General features: G+C 30.0%; 1 protein-coding gene across 1 annotated transcript in view; it reads right to left on the bottom strand.

Moving 5' to 3' along the window:
- The window catches only part of LOC118197442 (uncharacterized), a 576,327-nt gene that overhangs the window by 329,199 nt on the left and 228,778 nt on the right, over nt 1–18,350 (bottom strand). Inside the window, exons 55-58 of the mRNA XM_085827453.1 lie at nt 14,070–14,180; nt 13,690–13,809; nt 6,441–6,569; nt 6,180–6,320 (exon numbers count right to left, since the gene is read on the bottom strand). Of these exons, the coding sequence (XP_085683579.1) occupies nt 6,180–6,320; nt 6,441–6,569; nt 13,690–13,809; nt 14,070–14,180 (501 nt within the window). The remainder of the gene's footprint in view (nt 1–6,179; nt 6,321–6,440; nt 6,570–13,689; nt 13,810–14,069; nt 14,181–18,350) is intronic.

Raw genomic sequence — 18,350 nt, 5'->3', positions numbered from 1 at the left:
TATCTGTGGCTCTTATCAAATCGCATTTAAAAAATCGAAGCTTGAATGTAAATTTGTCAGTCATGACAAAAGAAGTAATTAAGAGGCATATTGGTGAAAAAGAGACAATGAAAGCTGAATAACTACCAAAGGAATAAAGGTCAATATAATCCTTGTCGACGTACCAGAAAGAACAATACAACTATAAACTGTTCACGCTGTAAAAATTTCCCTTGTAAAAATCACATGAAACAAATAGATTATACGTGTATAAATTGTTATAACTAGAAAAATAATGAGGAATATGATATGTCCAAATAAAAAAATATTCCTAACATAAGTTTTTTTTTTTTTTTTTTTTTGTTTTTTGGGGGGGGGTCAAATCTAGTTTATTTCAGAATTTTCATTAAATTGCATATAAGATTTTATTTATACATTATGAAGATCAAATTGATACAATTAGATTTTTATTTCATTGCTTAGCAAAAATGTTATTTATTTAAATATTTTATTTACTAAATAATATTAAAAAAGATGCCTGTACGACTGAAATATTAACTGGCACATTTTATGTGCCAACTGTGAAACTACATAATTTTCCCCACCTGTGTAACAAAGGGTTAATAATTTTTAAAATAACAAATATGATAAAAATGTACAATATAAAATAAAATAGCATGAAATTAATCTCAAATTCTCTGTTCTGAAAAAGGATTGCTTTTTGTTGAAAAAGTAATCTTAATAAGAAAAGTTTCCTAAACTAGGTTTGGAATATAAAACAGTTTTACTTGCTATTATCAAAAGTATAACTTTTGGTCAGTCAATGGTCAGTCAGAGTGTAACAATCAGATGCACAATCAGAGATGCAATATGCACATTCAGATTGTAACAAAACATTAAAAATTAAATCACAACATAGATGAATTTACAAAAGACCAGTTGCTGGTTTTGGGTAATTAATTAAAAATGAGCCTAATTCACAGTACAGAGACAAAAAAATGCAAGTAATTTAAATTCACAGTAGTTACTTTACATACTACGATTTTCTTTCCATTATCAATAAGACTTCTTGATTGGTCCTGACTTTAGCATCCAAAAGCTTATATTTGCGTGCAATACAATGAATTACCAAAAGTTTACACTTTCAATAATTTTAACATAGTTAGTAAAAAATATTTTTTCTTTCTATCTCTCCCTTTTTTTAAAGAAAATATTAATGAATAAATTAAGCGGACAAAGAATGCTCAATTGATATTTGCATGCAAATCCAGAGTAAAATATATGGGAACACTCAGGAATTATGCAATTAATATACAAAATTGAAAAAAAATTAATTGCATTAGAGCAATAAGTTCATGTTTTCATACTTTATTTTTAAAATGAGATCTTATTAGTAAAAAGCTTCAAAAATAACTTGCATCTTATTAATAAAAAAATCAAAATTCAAAGCTTTTGCTAAATTAAAAAAAAATCTTTATTATTAAGATAACTTTTTTTGCAGAAGTTGTGATGCAAAGAAAAAACATCAAATTTAAAATGAAATTTTTTCCTACAATATGGAAACTGATATTGTCATAATAATTTATTACTGCAAACAACAGTAAAAAGTTTAGTTGTAACCTAAAATCATTAAATTTGGACATGTATTACTCAACTTAAGTTACAGCTGAAGTGCTATTGCATAAAATTTCAAGTCTTTATACTTTGAGTTTCAAAGAAAACTTTTTACCATTCTGTATTCTAAAAAACGAAATATCAAAAGTTGTAAAAAACAAGATATGAAATCAGGAAACTAAATAGAGATAATACTATTAGGTCATGTGATTCTAAATACATAAATTTTGGAAGGAGAAATTGTAGCTAATGTTAAAGTATAATTTAATTCAAACATAAATAAATAATAAATAAAAATTTAATTCAGCATATAACTGAGTTCACTGCAGATACTTTTTTTATTCACAGCTTTATAAAATAGGAAATATGTAGCAAAAATGAATAAGCATTATTCCTTAAAAAAATCAAACAAAATAATAAATCTAAATTTGTAATGCGAAAATGGAAAATTTCATGAAATGACTAAGAAAACAAATCCTTCATTTAATAACAAAATCTTATTTCCAATGTATAATCAAATTTCAAGCAGAAGCATACTTATTCTGGAGCGACTACTTGCTTGCAAAATGGACTGAACTTCCATACAGTGTAAAATAATTAAACAGCACTGATCCATCTGCCACCTTAGGATGGCTTCTTTTATCATCAGATTATATGCTCAATTGTGGTTTTACATTAAATGCAATTAAACAATTAAGGATGCTTTCATTAACAATGACATTTTGTTCCACCCTTTTATTCATTCTACACCACTGCTTATGAAATTTAATACCAAATACTATGATTATCACAAAGCCATGTGAAAGAAGTAAAATCCAAACAGGTTATCACTTCTTATACCAATTGCTGTCACAGCACAACTGACATGTACACTGCAGGGGGGGGGGTGAGAAGGGACAGTTTTATCCATGGAGGTAGGAAAGGGAGGAGGGGCCAACCTACGCTAAAAGTGAAGCACTGCTTTGAGGCTTGGGTCACCAGATGGGGTGTTCTTTGTTTACATTCAGAAGCTCGCTTGACAAGATTCTGATAGTATTTCGACACACAACAGTTCCATAGAAATCGAAAAAGGGACACTTTCGCATGAAAGAAACATGCATAGTGGGATGGATAATAGCAATTTGTATAGTTTAGTGACATTTACGCAAAAATCACATCTTGGTTATTTTTCGATAACTAACAACAGCGATTTTGATTATGAATTTGTTGTATAAAATCATAAGCTGTTGCTCTACAAAAATATAGATTTTAAGAAAAATGTTATGCTTAAAGAATGAAAAATACCTTACGATACATTTAAAATTGTATACGTCTTTCGATACCCTTGATAGAGTATTCGCTACTTTTATTTATGTTCCAAACGCTGAAATGTTTTAAATAAAATAAATTTTTTTCACATCCATATATTATTGTAACATGTACCTTTTAAAATTTTTTAGAGGAGAGGCTTTACTGTTGCTCATTTTAAACTCGTCGTTTTAATTTTATACATCTGAAAAATAATCACTTTGGGCTTACACGTTTTATAAATATAAAATTATGTACGTTAAAATATTTGTAATTAGGCACATAGGTCAGATTAAATAGAGTAACACATGCAAGGGCTATCTGCCTAAAGAGAGAGATGCCATCGTGGAGGAATTTTGAAGAAAAACTGACCTTTGAGTGGGTATTAAAAATAAAATTTATAATTTTGGCTTATAATTTTCATTGAAATTATATTCATATATATTTTTTATGTAAAACTTTCGGGTGTATGCTAAATTAGTGTAAATTACTTTACACGAAAAATATAGTGAATGCACAAAAATTAAAGATTTGCACATGCCGGAAATGATAAACAGGAAATATGTATGGGTATTTATGCATGTGCTTGCAAAAAGCATGTATCTGCCTTTGACAAAATACTTAAATATTCATTAAATTATTTATAAATGCATTTGAAATGAAGAATTTATTCACTTATAAACATTTGTGAAAGTACTGTGAAGAAATCTAATTATTAAATGTATCTAATTTATAATGATTATAAATGTTATCTAAATATATAATAACCTTAATATTAAATTATAAACATAAATTGAAATCCTGTTGATAAATACGTTATAAAACTATTTAAGCAAAAATTGTTCGTATTGGAAAGCAATCTGTTAAAAGGTATTGTAAAGCAAATGCTATGAAATGCGCACTTAAGAACGTAATAAAGAGTTTTGGAATATGTATTGTTGAAATGAAGGGTAAAAAAAAAAAAAATCTGATAAGTATAATTAAAAGAATTATTCCCCTTACATTTTATAATAACTCAGTTACAAATTTTAAATAATACTTAAAAAAAAAAAAAAAAAAAAAAAAAAAAAAAAAAAAAAAAATTATTTTATTCCCTTTCAGAAATGTTCAGAGAAAGTCAAGTACTATTTAATACCTATTTAATTATTAGGAATTAGCGAAATACTTATTTAAAGTATTTCACTAATTCCTAATAATTCTCTAATTTTAAATGAACCGAATAGAGCATTAATTATAAATTGACTTATATTTTTCAATTTAAAAGAAGCCAAAAAATCATGTCATATTTAAGAAAGTATTTTAGGAAGAAGCTCTATAAATAGAAAAGAAATAATGCATAATTTTAGTATTAATAATACAATAAACTTTGATCTTAATTTTTGTACCTTAACCGAATAAAATTGAATTACCTTAATTTTTTTTCTAATCTAATTAACGAAAACTTGTGAAAATATTTCATTCAAATTAAACAATTCTGAGAAAACTGTCCTGCAAAAAGTATAGCATTTAATTCCGTTCAGAATGAAATGTTGTTTAAAAATATGTTGTTTTCACATACTTAGGACTCTGAAGTGTTGTAGAAAAAGAAAATATATACATTTATATGTATATTTACGACGTAATTACAAAATATTTACATCCGAATGCGTCAAATCCCACAGAACTCAATGGTAAATGACCCAATGTTTTGGTCACCACGTAGGGATCGCCGGTGCTTCAGAGCAGGGTACGGGAGAACCCTGCTCTGAACCCTGTTTAGGGTGACTCCATCTTACTTCCTACCTCCATGGTTTTATCTCTCTCATTCTACTGGGCCGATTGATGAAATTCAACTTGGGTTTTTCATGTCTTGAAAGCGCGACTTAGGACATGTATTAGATTTATATATAGCATTGTTCTAATATAGGTATTTTGACACAAAATTGGACTTTTTCTGAAATAACATACCAATTTTTTTCCATATTTCAATTTTATGACTCAAATTACGCCAAACTAACAAGTTTTGTAAAAATTGAATGAGTAGTTTTTAAAAAATTAGCTTTAAAAATTTTAGCTCCTCAATGTTAATTGAGTTTGGTATATATTTATTAATCTCTCATTTTTTTATTAAACTTAATAGTACAATAAACTTAAAAAATTTTAGCAAAGGATCTAAATCACATTTAATGATGAAACATCAAATGTGATTTAGATCCTTTGCTAAAATTTTTGAAATAAAGAACGAGTGACTTTTTTCCCGCTCATACACAACGTAAAAAGGTAGGAACAAGGTGCCTTTTTTTCCGCTCCAGCATAATAGAAAGGAAAGGAAAATTGGTTGCCATATGTTAAGAAGTGCGCCAAGTGAAATATCCTTGGTGAGGACTGAAAAAAATCATCACAAGATAATTTTTTTAATTTCTACATAAATTTCGCACCAAATTTTATGGAATTTAATATCTAGGCATAATTTGAGTCATAGAATCAAAATATGGAAAAAAATGTATGTTATTTCAGAAAAAGTCTGATTTTGTGTCAAAATACCTATGTTAGAACAATGCTATATATATAAAAATCTAATATATATCCTAAGTCGAGCTTTCGAGATATGGATATAATAGAATGGGATGTATAGAACTGCCCCCCTTTTTTTTGCATGCAGTGTACAAATACAACTATGTATTTGACATTACAGCTGTTGCATTATTATCTGACCACAAACTATCCACTTTGCATATAGTATTTTTAGCACATTAAAAAAATATTTATTCCCTTACTATTGAGTACTAACCTATAAAAGATAATAACACACATGTATGTATGTTTATACACATACCGGGTGACCCGAAAGTTCATTAACATTTGAAAATTTAGTAATTTATGGAATATTGCTGTAGAGACATTAGTTTATTTGGAAGCAGGAGACATGAAAACAGCGCAATGCCCTCATCGGGACTCAAACCTTGGACCTCTCAAATACGCGCTGAGTGTGCTGACTATTACACCCATGCAACTTCAAGCATGCGTGTCAATTTTTACCTCTCTACCTATATTTTGTGACTTATTGAATTTTCAAATGTGGATGGGTTTTAGGGTCACCTATTATATATAAATAACCTTAATTATATTATTTTAAAATAATTATTAAAAAGATTTAATATTTAAAAAATGAATCAGGGAAGTAGTAAACAATTTTTGCTAGAATATAGAAAAAAATAGGAAACAATTTTATTTAAGAATTAATGTGAATGAAGTTAATCTTAAATTTTCACTGAATTTAACTGTTATCAGTGTTTAAAAATTGTTAAAATACAACATACATCGTCATCAGATTCATCTGATTTTTCACTGCTACCTCTTGTTAATATTTGAATTTGAAATTTCAAATCGTTCATTTCTTTGAATTCTGCTTTCAGATTTTCACTGCAAAAATTTTGACAAGTTAAAAGCAGTTGAAGAACCTACAAAAATAATGAAAAATAGGTCATTTTCTTGCATTCTACAAAGATTCAAACAAAAGACATATTTAAATAAAGCATAGCACACATTTTTTTAAACACAATGAAAATTAATATACTCACATCAGTTGTAAACTGATTTTGGCTTTTTTCAAAAATATTCAACTCAGCATATAGATGCCTAATTTCCTTTTCCAATGATCTGATTACATTTTCCACAATTTCACTCACATTTTTCAGATATTTTGTTAACTACAAGGGAAGGAATATGAAATTATTTAACAGATATAAATGAAATACTTTGGAGAACATCAGGTCATATACTATATCTGCATAGCTTAGAAATGTATATGTTATTAGCAAAATAGAAATAGTGCATTATTTATAAAACCTAGGCAATATATATATATATATATATATATATACAAATATATATACAATTTATTTTCTAGCAGATTATTAAATATATTATCTCCTTTAAGGAAAATAGTTAGAATTCTATGACTTGAATTAACTCACTAGCATATTTAAAATGGAATTATTCAAATTTAAAATTGAATTGTTAAAATGAAACAGTTAAAAGCAAAAATGTAACCAACAAACTAAGTAATTACTGCCATTGACTGGAAATTAGTTACATTTCAAGGGGAACAAATTAACTTCCTATCAATTAACAATAATTAACAGAAGCAAAAGTGTTTTGTCTTTATTAGTTCTCCTTGAAAAGTCACCTTATTTCCAGTCAATGATGATAATTACTTAGTTTGTTGGTTATATTTTTGCTTTTAACTATTTCATTTTAATAATTACATTTTAAATATGCTAACGAGTTGATTCAATTCATAGAATTCTAACTATTGTTTTCAAAGGAGATAATAGATTAAATAATCTACTAGAAAATAAATTATTATTTTATTACTTTGCAGCTTTAGCACAGGCAATTTATTACTTATAATTACCTTATATATATATATATGATGTACCAGCTTTTGCCCGAAATAAATAGATTGGTGAAGAATCATAGATGTAGTCATAGCTTAAATTATCAGACGATAAGTTTAAAAAACAGGATCCATTTATTATATTTCAGGGGAAATAGCAATTACAAAAATATGATCTCTGGTGTAAATAAAAAAGAATTACTAATGACTTTTTGTATGAAGATTACTGCATCGTTACATTTAAGAAAAGATGCTGATATTCCTTTGCGAGTCCTTTTATAGCCTCTGGAAAGGCGGAGCTTCCAAGAAATGACGTCAGCCTCGTCAGCCATTCCAGTTCGCTTTAAATATTTTCAGAACATTCTATAACTGTACATGTAGAAAAGGCGGGAAAAACAACTTGATTACAGGGCTGTGGATTTAATTCCACATACTTTCAAATAAGAGACCATCGCTATTAAAAATGAAAAGAACATGCAGTTAGAATTTTAAGTGTATTCTTGACTATGGAATTTTATTATTACAAAATATTCCCCCATCTGAAAAGGCTTGAAGCCAGGACCTCGTCCACAAGACATTCCAGATAGTGTGTGTGGGGGGGGGGAACAGCTAGAAAATTATTTAAAAATAATTGCTTAATTTGTTTGAAGAACTCACATCCAGAATTCGAGTTACAATAATATTAATCTTAAATAGACACTCTCACTATAACACAGTCAATAATAATATTAATATATAAAATTGTAAATAATATACCTTAATATATCGACATTTATAGAAAATAAAGAAAAATAACATTATGCATGCAGTATTGGTAAAACATTTCTCGAGAACAGTAACATTTCCTTTTGACTTTTAGTTTGTTTACAGTATTTCATTTTGACTACTTATTCATATAAAACACTTATTTTGATAATAATCATTTTACACAATAATTTTACTCATATTTTACCTTTTACTATCGACAATGACAATTATGTCATATACTGCATTGTCGTTCAACACAACTTTCAACTTCAGAGTCGTAACTAGGGATTTCAGTGCCCAGGGACAACTGAAGATTTCGCGCCCCCTACTGCTTGCCAAGGATGGAAAATATTTAATTCTAAAATGTTGTAACATCAGTTTGGCGCCTCTTGGATTCTGCACCCGGGGACAGATGCCCCCCTTGCCCCCTCTAGCTACGCCCCTGTTCAACTTCAATAGTATTTTATAATTACCATTAATGTCATTGCCAAAAATTGACACATAAATACAAAATAAATACAAAGATACAAAACAACACACCAAAAATTTACAACACAGAAAATTAGACATTAAATAATTAAAGGTGCTCTAATTACCTTTATTAGCAACCCCAGTTGAGCGTTTACCAAAAGGAAAGTGTGTCTACCTATTGCTGATGTAGTTTAAAATTTTCTGGGTCTTGGTAGTGTCATAGTCTGGAAACATGAACAATATCAGTAGGTTTCTTTGTGTGTTAATTCTTCTTATCAATTTCATAATTAACCTCAGCTAATTTTTTGACAATTTTGTATGGTCCAGAATAGGGAGGTGTCAATTTACGTGTATTCAGAAATTCAAATTCATCGAATAAAACTAGATCACCAGGTTGAAAATCTACATCTGCAAATTTTGTGTCATAATGACTTTTATTCCTTTTATGATATTCAATAGTTCTCTCTTTAGCTAATTTTCTCGCTATGTCAACTGGAGGGTAAGTATTTTGATCTAGGAAAGAATGAAAAGGAAGTTTTCCGAGTAAAAGATATGCAGGGGTGAATTTAGTTACTGAAGGAGGGGAATTATTATATTCACTAATAACTTGATCCAAAATTTTCGTTCATGGAATTTTCGATGATGTAGAATTTACTTTACATCTTAAACGGGTTACTAGGGTTTGGTTCACACACTCTACTTTACCATTTGTCTGGGGGTGATGAGCAGTAGTTAGAAGTTGTTTTACATTATAATTTCTAAGAAATTTTTTGAATCTATTGCAGGTGAATGTGGCATTTCGGTCATTAAGGATTTTTTCGGGGCTTGAATTTGGAAAATTCGTTTCAAAATATTAGCATAAGTTTCTGCAGTTGCATTTTTAGATGGAAAAGCCCAGACATATCTTGTGGCATGATCGATCACAAGATGTAAATATTTTTTTGTAGAATTATAATAATTAAAACTGCCAACTGTATCAATAGAAAGACATTCAAAAGGTTTATCAGTCAGCGGTACTTCTTGCATAAGTCCAAATTTTTTGGTTTTTTTCTTTTTATTAATTTGACAAACATGGCAATGTTTCACAAAATTTCCAATATCTTTACTAATGTAGGGCCAATAATATTGTGGGATGATTAAATTTAACATAGCATGAATACCTGGGTGTCTGAATTTTTCATGAGTTTCAGTTAATAATTTTAATCTTAAGGATTTTGGTACCCCAATTTTATAACCTTTTTTCTTCTTAATTACCATCAAATCATTTAGTTCTACATATTTTTTATCACACACATTGTCACTTTTTTGCTGTTGTATTATTTCATCACGATTAAGTAAATACACACAATGTTGGAGCTGGTGAGAAACAGGTTGTCTAGAAAGCATATCAGCTTCTACGTTTATAGAGCCTTTTTGATATTTAACTTTGTAATCAAACATACTGAGTCGGAGTGACCAACGGAATAATCTGTCTCTTAAATTCTTAACATTTTTAAGCCAAACAAAGGCTGCATGATGGGTATGGATTGTAAATTTTTGACCGTGGAGATAGTAATAAAATTTATCTAATGCATCAACAATAGCTAAACATTCAAGTTCTGTAATTGCATAATTTTTTTCATAATTTTTTAAAGCTCTAGAATGGTAGGAAACTTGGTGTAATACATTACTTTCATCTGGCTGTTTCAAAACAGCTCCCACAGCAATCTGTGATGCATTAAAAAAAAAAAAAAAAAAAAAAAAAAAAAAAAAAAAAAAAACATGACAAGGTTTATTTAGATCATACAATTGTATGACTGGTTTTGAAATAAGAAGATTTTTCAGTTCGTCAAAAGCAGTATGACATTGATCATCCCAAAGCCATGGTACATCTTTTTTCAATAATTTATTTAGAGGAGATCTTAATTTAGCATAATTAAGTATGAATCTATGATAAACATTTACACTGCGTAACACTCTTTGTAGTTCTTTTACATTACTTGGATATTTCAAACGTTTAATACTTTCAATATTTTGGTTATCTGGGGTAACTTTAACTTTTCTAATTTCATAACCTAGAAAATTGATTTTATCTTTGGCAAAGACACATAATTACTCTGGTTGAATTTAATATCTTCTTGAAAAAATATTTCAAATAATTCATGCAAATGCTTTAGATGTTGTTCTTTGGAAGAAGAGTACACAATTATATCATCAAAATAACTACAAGCAAATTGGATTTTATTTTTAGTGAGGATGTGTTTAATAACTCTGTTAAAGATAGCCAGTGCATTTTTGAAGCCAAAAGGGAGTCTTAGCCATTCATACAGTCCAAAATTTGTAATAAAAGTCAATTTTTCGGTGTTATCAGGGTGAATAGGAATGTGCCAAAACCCTGATCTCAGATCTTTTGTAGAAAAAAACATTTGCATTACTTAATTTTTCTAATAAAAAGTCTATCTGTGGCAGGGAATGATCATCGATCTTTGCTAAAGCATTCAACTTATCAATACACATTCTGGTTTTTTCACCTTCATCACATTTTAATACTAAAGTTACTGGGGATGCATAAGAACTATTACTTTCTTTAATAATTACATTTTTTAATAATTGATCAATTTGTCTTCCAATTTTTTCTTCTTCCTTAGGGGAAGTTCGATAAGGTCTTAAAGTGACAGGCAAATCAGAAGTCAAGTTAATTCGTTGTGGTTCAATGTTAATCTTACCTACATCATATTTATTTATGAAAAACACATTCTTATATTTATTTAACAATTTAATTAATTCAGGGTTTCCTTCCTCCGTACTCTCTGAGTCTGTTGTTATTTCACTACTTTGTTTTTTCACATCACTTTTTTGAATTTTTAGTTTTACATTACTTTCATTATTTACATTAACTCTTGTTACCTTTATATATATATATATATATATATGTGTGTGTGTGTGTGTGTGTGTGTGTAAGATATAACAAAATATGATAGCAGTTTCAAAAAAATAATTGACGACCTCAAAATTAACATTCTAAATTTGGTAATCTGCCCCTAAATTCATCTCTTCTCACAGGTTCCAGACTTTTCTATCTTATGTAACGTTTTAATGCAGATGCCTTTCGTCCAATCAAATTAATTCTAAACCAAAACTGTGAACTGAAACTTCAGCCTTCTTGCTATGAAAGTACTATAACCTTGCCTTTTTTTTCCGTGTTAGCTCTCCTGCTGGTAAGACGCATTTTATCCATGCTGCTGCCGCTTACTTGCTTAAGATGACGTCGTACTTCAAAATGGGAGAAATTCTATTAAAGTATTATTAAGAAATATCTTGTCTGAGAAAGGATTATTTGATATGCATGGAAAAAATAAAGATTGTGATTTTTCAAGATATGTTGTGCTAAATTGCGTCATCATGCTTTCCACTCTGCCACCTTCAAACCACAGTTTCATTACAATAATATGGCGCAGCCGATTTTCGACCCTACAGGCGTGGAACTTCAGTGCAGTTTATTTCAACTAATCTCATATCGTTTAACGAATGGATAAAATAAAAAAGGTAACTATTCATCTGAATTCCCAATCAAGCCACTACGGTCTTCTCGGTCATCTACACAGTATCGTAAGCTGTTGGGAGGTCCACTGCTTTCATCTATGCATTTGAAATCATCATGGAAAAAAAAAAAAAAAAAAAAAAAAAAAAAGAAGATGGCTTTGCTCTTTGCGAACCAGCATCCTTTAATTAATTTTCTGCAATTCAGCATCTCCCCTTAGACCATTACCTTCTAGAACATTCGCACCTATTACATAACCTCCTCATATAAATGCTGCGTCATAAGTTTTTCTACATTTTTCTAGAAGCTACTCTGTTACATAACCTTTCATATAAATGCTGCGTCATAAGTTCTCCTAGACAGATGCCTTCTCGCCTTCGTCCTGCTAACGCTTCCGCTATGCTCCTCTTTCTTTGTTAGAACGTTATGACGTATTAAAGTCAGTCGTATCTAATAGTTCAATTACTGAATAAGTTATTTGATTAACTTCATCTGGAAAAAGTCATCTGCTATAAATTAAAATAAAGATATGCTTGCTGTTAAAAGTGAAAAGTCCCGAGTCGTCATTTTTCTCCGTACTTCAATCATCCCAGCTTCGTCAACCATCTGCCAGAACGTGTAATGGAATAGCCTCACCATTCGCCCACGATGTGTTGGAATAACTGAAAACATTACATATATATATATATATATAACTTATGCAGTATATATACAGTTGTTCAAAATCTGTACACCCAGTTAGTCTATTATCCAGAGCTTTTCCAAAAATGTTTTTAGAGTACCAGAGTTATTATTAGTCTCACACCTCAATTTTGTTTTGTCCATATCACCTTTCAGATAAAAGGATGCTGCAACCAAATATTATTGACAATATTATTTTTAAAGAAATAAAATAGCGATCATATTAAAAAAAGTATGGCAACAAAAATAAAAGGATGTTATAACAAAATGTTACTGCCATATATTATATATTAAAAAAAAGTAATACTATAGCAAACTAAAAAAACACTTAACACTTTGTGGCAACAGCTAACACTTTCAGGATTTCTAAAGATTTTGTGTTGATATTTATGTGACGTAACTGAGAAAAAAGTAATGTTTAATAAAAAGTTAATTATAAATAGACAAAGTTATGTAAGTCATCTTACTAAGAAAACTGAACAATAATATGATGAACCGAGAAAAGACTGAAATCGAACTAATGGCAGTACACTGTATTAGGAATTCTAAACATATACTGCTTTTAAAAATTTTGTGATTTTGCTGTTGGATTTTATGTGGCATAAGTGTGAAAAAAGCAATGCTTAATAATTAAGTTAAAAAGACAAATAAGGTTGTGTTAGCAGGAGTGAGTCCAAGAACAGACTGGTAAGCTGTAATCTGAAGGCATCTTAACAATAGTTAGAAATTGAAATCTGGACACCCAGTAACTAAAATAGTCTACTATCTAGACCTTCTTTAAAACTTTTTAGAGCAATCTGAAAACTTCAGATTCCCATCTAACACCTCAAATACGAATAAATTATTAATATTTTAAGTGACATGTGACATTAGCTAGAGTAATAGAAATTATATACATAATAATATAAATATTTATTTATGTACTTATTTGTTATTAATTACAGTAAATAACAACATAAACAAAAATAAGAAAGAATAAATTAGAAAACTAATAAGCAAAAGTTTTACAAACTTGTTCAATCACATCCCCTTCAAAAGAAACTAATATATTCAAATTTTCTTTCATAACCGTTATCTCGTTCTCGACATTTTCCCAAGCTGTTCTGTAAAATTCCGTACACATGGCTATAGCCTAAAATCAAAATATTAGTTAGGGAAGAAACAATTTAAAAAATGAATCCTTCTGAAATTCGAGAAAATAAGCAAAGGGGAGATATTGGAAATTTAGGAGGGGGAAAAATTCAAGAACAGTTTGGTTAGTAAAAAATTATTACATTACATAAAATACTGAAATAAAACTACACACTTATTATAAGAAAGAAATATTAACATCAAATATATACAGAATTTAAAATTAATGTGAATTATGCCTATTGAAAATAAATAACAAACCTCAGCATTAATCTGGGCATCTTCTGACTGTCTTCTTTCAACACGAGTATTTAAAAACACCATGCCTTCGGCCAAAACATCACTCAAAGCATCATCAATAGCAAAAGACAACTACAAAATGCTCCAATTAATCTCTTGCAAGAATAAAAGATATTACATGGATATGCATCAGATTATATAGAAATCAATTAAAAATACACCAGTAAAACCATTTATACAGCTTTAGATTGGAAAATAAACCATTATTTAATTTCAAAGGAATATAAAGCATGAAGTTTTGATCTCAGTGGCCTAATGCTTAAAAACACCTTCTGCATAAAACCTGGCAGAGCTCTCAATTAAACTATTACTCATTATAGAAGGTTTACCATTTCTAAGTTCATCATGATGGCTTCTTCCTTAAAAAATCTTATATAATCATGTATCATTTATAATGTTTGGGCTGCACACAGTTCATGATGAATGCCTACAGAACCACTGATAGATTTTTGCCCAAAAGAAGTCTTGTCACTCAGCATACTTTGAATCTGTTGTGATTTTTGATGGCAGCACACATACTGTGACATCATAATCAGGAGATGCAAGGGAATGTGATGGTCTTATTAAGACAGCTAGAAGTATACTGAATCACAGACTGATGTAATACTGCTGATGTACACTATCAGACCAAAAGTATTCAGCCATCCAGTGGTATACACTTGGAAGGTCTTGAGGCACATATGTATATGATGATGTTCCCCCTTTTGCATTGATGATAGCCTGCACATATATGAGGTGACTTTCGACCTGTTTTTAATAGGTGGCCATAGAAATTGACTTCTAGTCATCCATTACAGCGGAAGTGACTGCTGGCAGTAAGAAATACTTTTGTATTGAGCATGCAGCATAATGCACCCCACACACAGCATAATGCCACAACAGTGATGTGCGTTTGGAAGAAATGGACAGAGGTTCCTTCCCAAGCAAGGTGAAATCCTGGCATTGGGGCACTCAACAGCACAACTGCATGGGGCGTCAGACACCTCATCTGCATGATTGTGACTGATCATACAGCATCCTTTGGTGTGTTAGCACAACTGCAAGTGTTATGTTGTGTACCTTCACAGTTCATCGCTGTCTGCTGCAATATGAACTGTGTGCAAGAGTTCATGTAGGATTCCCTTGTTACTGTATCACGGATGCCTTTGACTTCAGTGGGTATGGCAACACAGTGTATTGCATGCCCTGTGGGAACAAGATGTTTTCTCGGATGAATCTCACTACAGTCTGGAGTACAGTAATGAAAGAGTATGCGTCAGATATTACAGAGGGGAATGTCTGACCCCACAGTCTGTCATCCAGCATCATATCCCACAAATGCCTAGCATCACGATATGGGGAGCTATTGGGTATAATTGTTGATCCCATCTAGTGTAGACTGCAGGCAATCAAACAGTGATCGCTGTATAAGGGAAGTTGTGCAGCCAGAGGTCCTCCTCATTCCGGGTACTGCAGTCTGGGTTTCAGCAGGATAATGCCCATGCACGTTTCTCAGACTGCACAAACCTTCCTTAGAACAGAACAGGTTTAATTTCTTCCATAGCCTGCTTATTCCCTGAATACGTCGCCCACTGAGTATGTCTGAGATTTCGTCGGTTGGCGACATTCTTGTGCAGCTGGTGGTGCACACAGTAAAACTGAATTTTGGCATCAAGTCAAAGACATATGGAATTCCATTCTCGAGGATTATATTTAGAACCTCTATGATTCAGTGCTACGACATGTATAGGCTCTCCTCGCTCAGCGTGACAGATACAGAAAGTACTCATTTCTAACGTTTGTTTTGTCTTGTTTATCGTTTATTTGTACCATTATCAGTAATATGTGGAATAAATTTCATGACTTTGTTGTATCAGCAGCAGATAGGTTTCCCAGACTCCTATCTGCTGCTAGTCTTCCTTTTAAAAGTATTTTAAATAAAGTTTGAAATTCTATTGCAGGAGATTAAACACATATGCATCTAGTCACTTGACATAAGTTAAAAACAATATTGAATTTAGATTTAATTCAGTTCTATGCAACACACAATTTATGCAATAAGTACCGAGGCACAGGTAAATGCTATGATGAATTTCGAAAATATCTTTTTGATTTTTTATAAACTGCAAGAAGTTATGTTATAACCAACCTGAACTAAAATTTGTATTTACTTTTATAATAATGAAAGGAACTGAGGCCTATATGATGAAAACTATGGAAAAGATTGTGTTTGTACTTATTGAATACATGGCTTAAATAATTATGGGTTTAAACTCTTAACATTTTTTTGTTATTGATGACCTTCATCAAAGCTTTCCATATGCTTTCTGTATATGAACAAGAAATGATCAATAATAATAATATTTTGATAATATATTAAGAAAACGCATGGAGAAATCCACCCAAATATACTGATTTCAAACATGGGCAGCAATAGCCAGGTTATCATCCTTCCAAAAAAAAAAAAAAAAAAAAAAAAAATTCTGCAATTACACAAAACATTAAGCATTTGCTAAAGGAAGATGCTAATCAGACTGCATGATATAGCAAACACTAAGGTAAGTACTACTACCACCAAGCCACAATGATGGTTTCTTTCTGAATTACCCTTATACATGAAGTATGCATCTAAATCAGTAGAAAGGGGGAAAGGGGGGGGAGGGAAGGAAAGAAAGAAAAAAGAATTTTTAAAAAAATAGAAAAAAATATTTATTTCCGCAAATAAACTTATAAACGTGCCATTCATAACAAATATTACTCCTATGACATTTCAAGTTAAAACTGAAGTTAAAAACTACATTGGATCGAAGAAAATATTTAATTAAAACAGCTATTTATTATAATATACAGTAACACAATATAGTGATACCTAAATTATAATATTTATTTCTGAAAGCCAATTATACATCTACAGAGTAGGGTAAACAATAATTTACTGACAGATGGAGAGGAAAGCAATGGTTTGATAAAATGGTATGTAACATGAAAAAAGGTTAAATATTTGGCAGCTAGAAAAACAGATGTTGCAGCAGCTATTCAGCTATTTACTTTTCTAATACTCCATCGGAGGCATTACATCTGAGAGATGAAGTTTGCATTTTAATGATATAAACTATTTCATATAATTTTAAAAAGAAATACTTTTTAGTTCCAGGGTCCACCTTTCCTGTACCTGGACTTTCCTTGCCTTTTTTCCCCCTTTTGGATTCACACAGCGTAAATTACAAAATACAAAATAAAAGAATACAAATACAAAAAAGAAAAAAAAAAAAAATAAACATACACACAAACAAAATAGTCTGAGACAATATTATAAAAACGAAAAATGTACTCATTTATCTGTCAGAATCATATTCTATTCTGAGATCTTTAGAATATATTCCACACATCATAATGGCATGTTTCAAGCAAAAATATTACACCACTCTGCTGGTTTTGACTGTGTAGCATGAAGAAACATTAATTTATATATATATATATATATCATTTTAATTTTCTTGAGATTGCAACTGTTCAGCTTCCTCTGCAAATCCTTACATAAATTAGTTTTTATGAGGCATTAAGTTATTTCCTCATTTGACAGTTTTTTTTATTAATTCTCTCAAATACTCTTTAAAAAATTTTTTTTGATTGCTTAAAAAACGGCACTATTTCTGAAATATTCATCATAGAATAAAATATGACCATTGGCTATCTTCTGGTATTATGGGCACAAATTCCACACATTTTATCGAGATCATTGACTCCAATCTCCATATTGTTATAAATGTAATTAATTTAGGTTTTTTTTTTTTTTTTTTTTTTTTTTTTTTTTTTTTTTTTTAAATTTTCTTTCCGGTTTCAATATCAATGGAGTTCTTTGTGTGCATACCTGATTTAAGGTATTTTTGAATATAAGATACCAGACTCCAAGTTTCAAAAAACTGAAGAGTCTTTAACAAACTTTATGTCCTTTTCATACAGAGCAGAGCAATTAGGTTTCCCTTTTTTAAAAATAGTTTCTACATTTTGAATTTTCTATTAGATCAATTGATCTGAACCCAAAATCTTTTACAGGTGCCCAGTTTGTCTATTTTTTCCCCTGCTCATTTCTTGCCGCTTTATTACACTGAAGCAAAAATGCATCAGCATTGAAGGAAAAATTTAAAACATTATACAGACATTTCTACTTGACACATGTTTACCCTATTCCTTGGTAGATTATAATTCTTCTAAAATTTGTTTATTATTATGTAATAGACTCACAAACAGTAGTAAACCAAT

This window comes from Stegodyphus dumicola, chromosome 12, assembly GCF_044657685.1.
Source record: "Stegodyphus dumicola isolate Sdum_Otavi_A_Nest chromosome 12, ASM4465768v1".
Taxonomy (NCBI): Eukaryota; Metazoa; Arthropoda; class Arachnida; order Araneae; family Eresidae; genus Stegodyphus; species Stegodyphus dumicola.
This window is presented reverse-complemented; position numbering and strand designations above follow the sequence as displayed.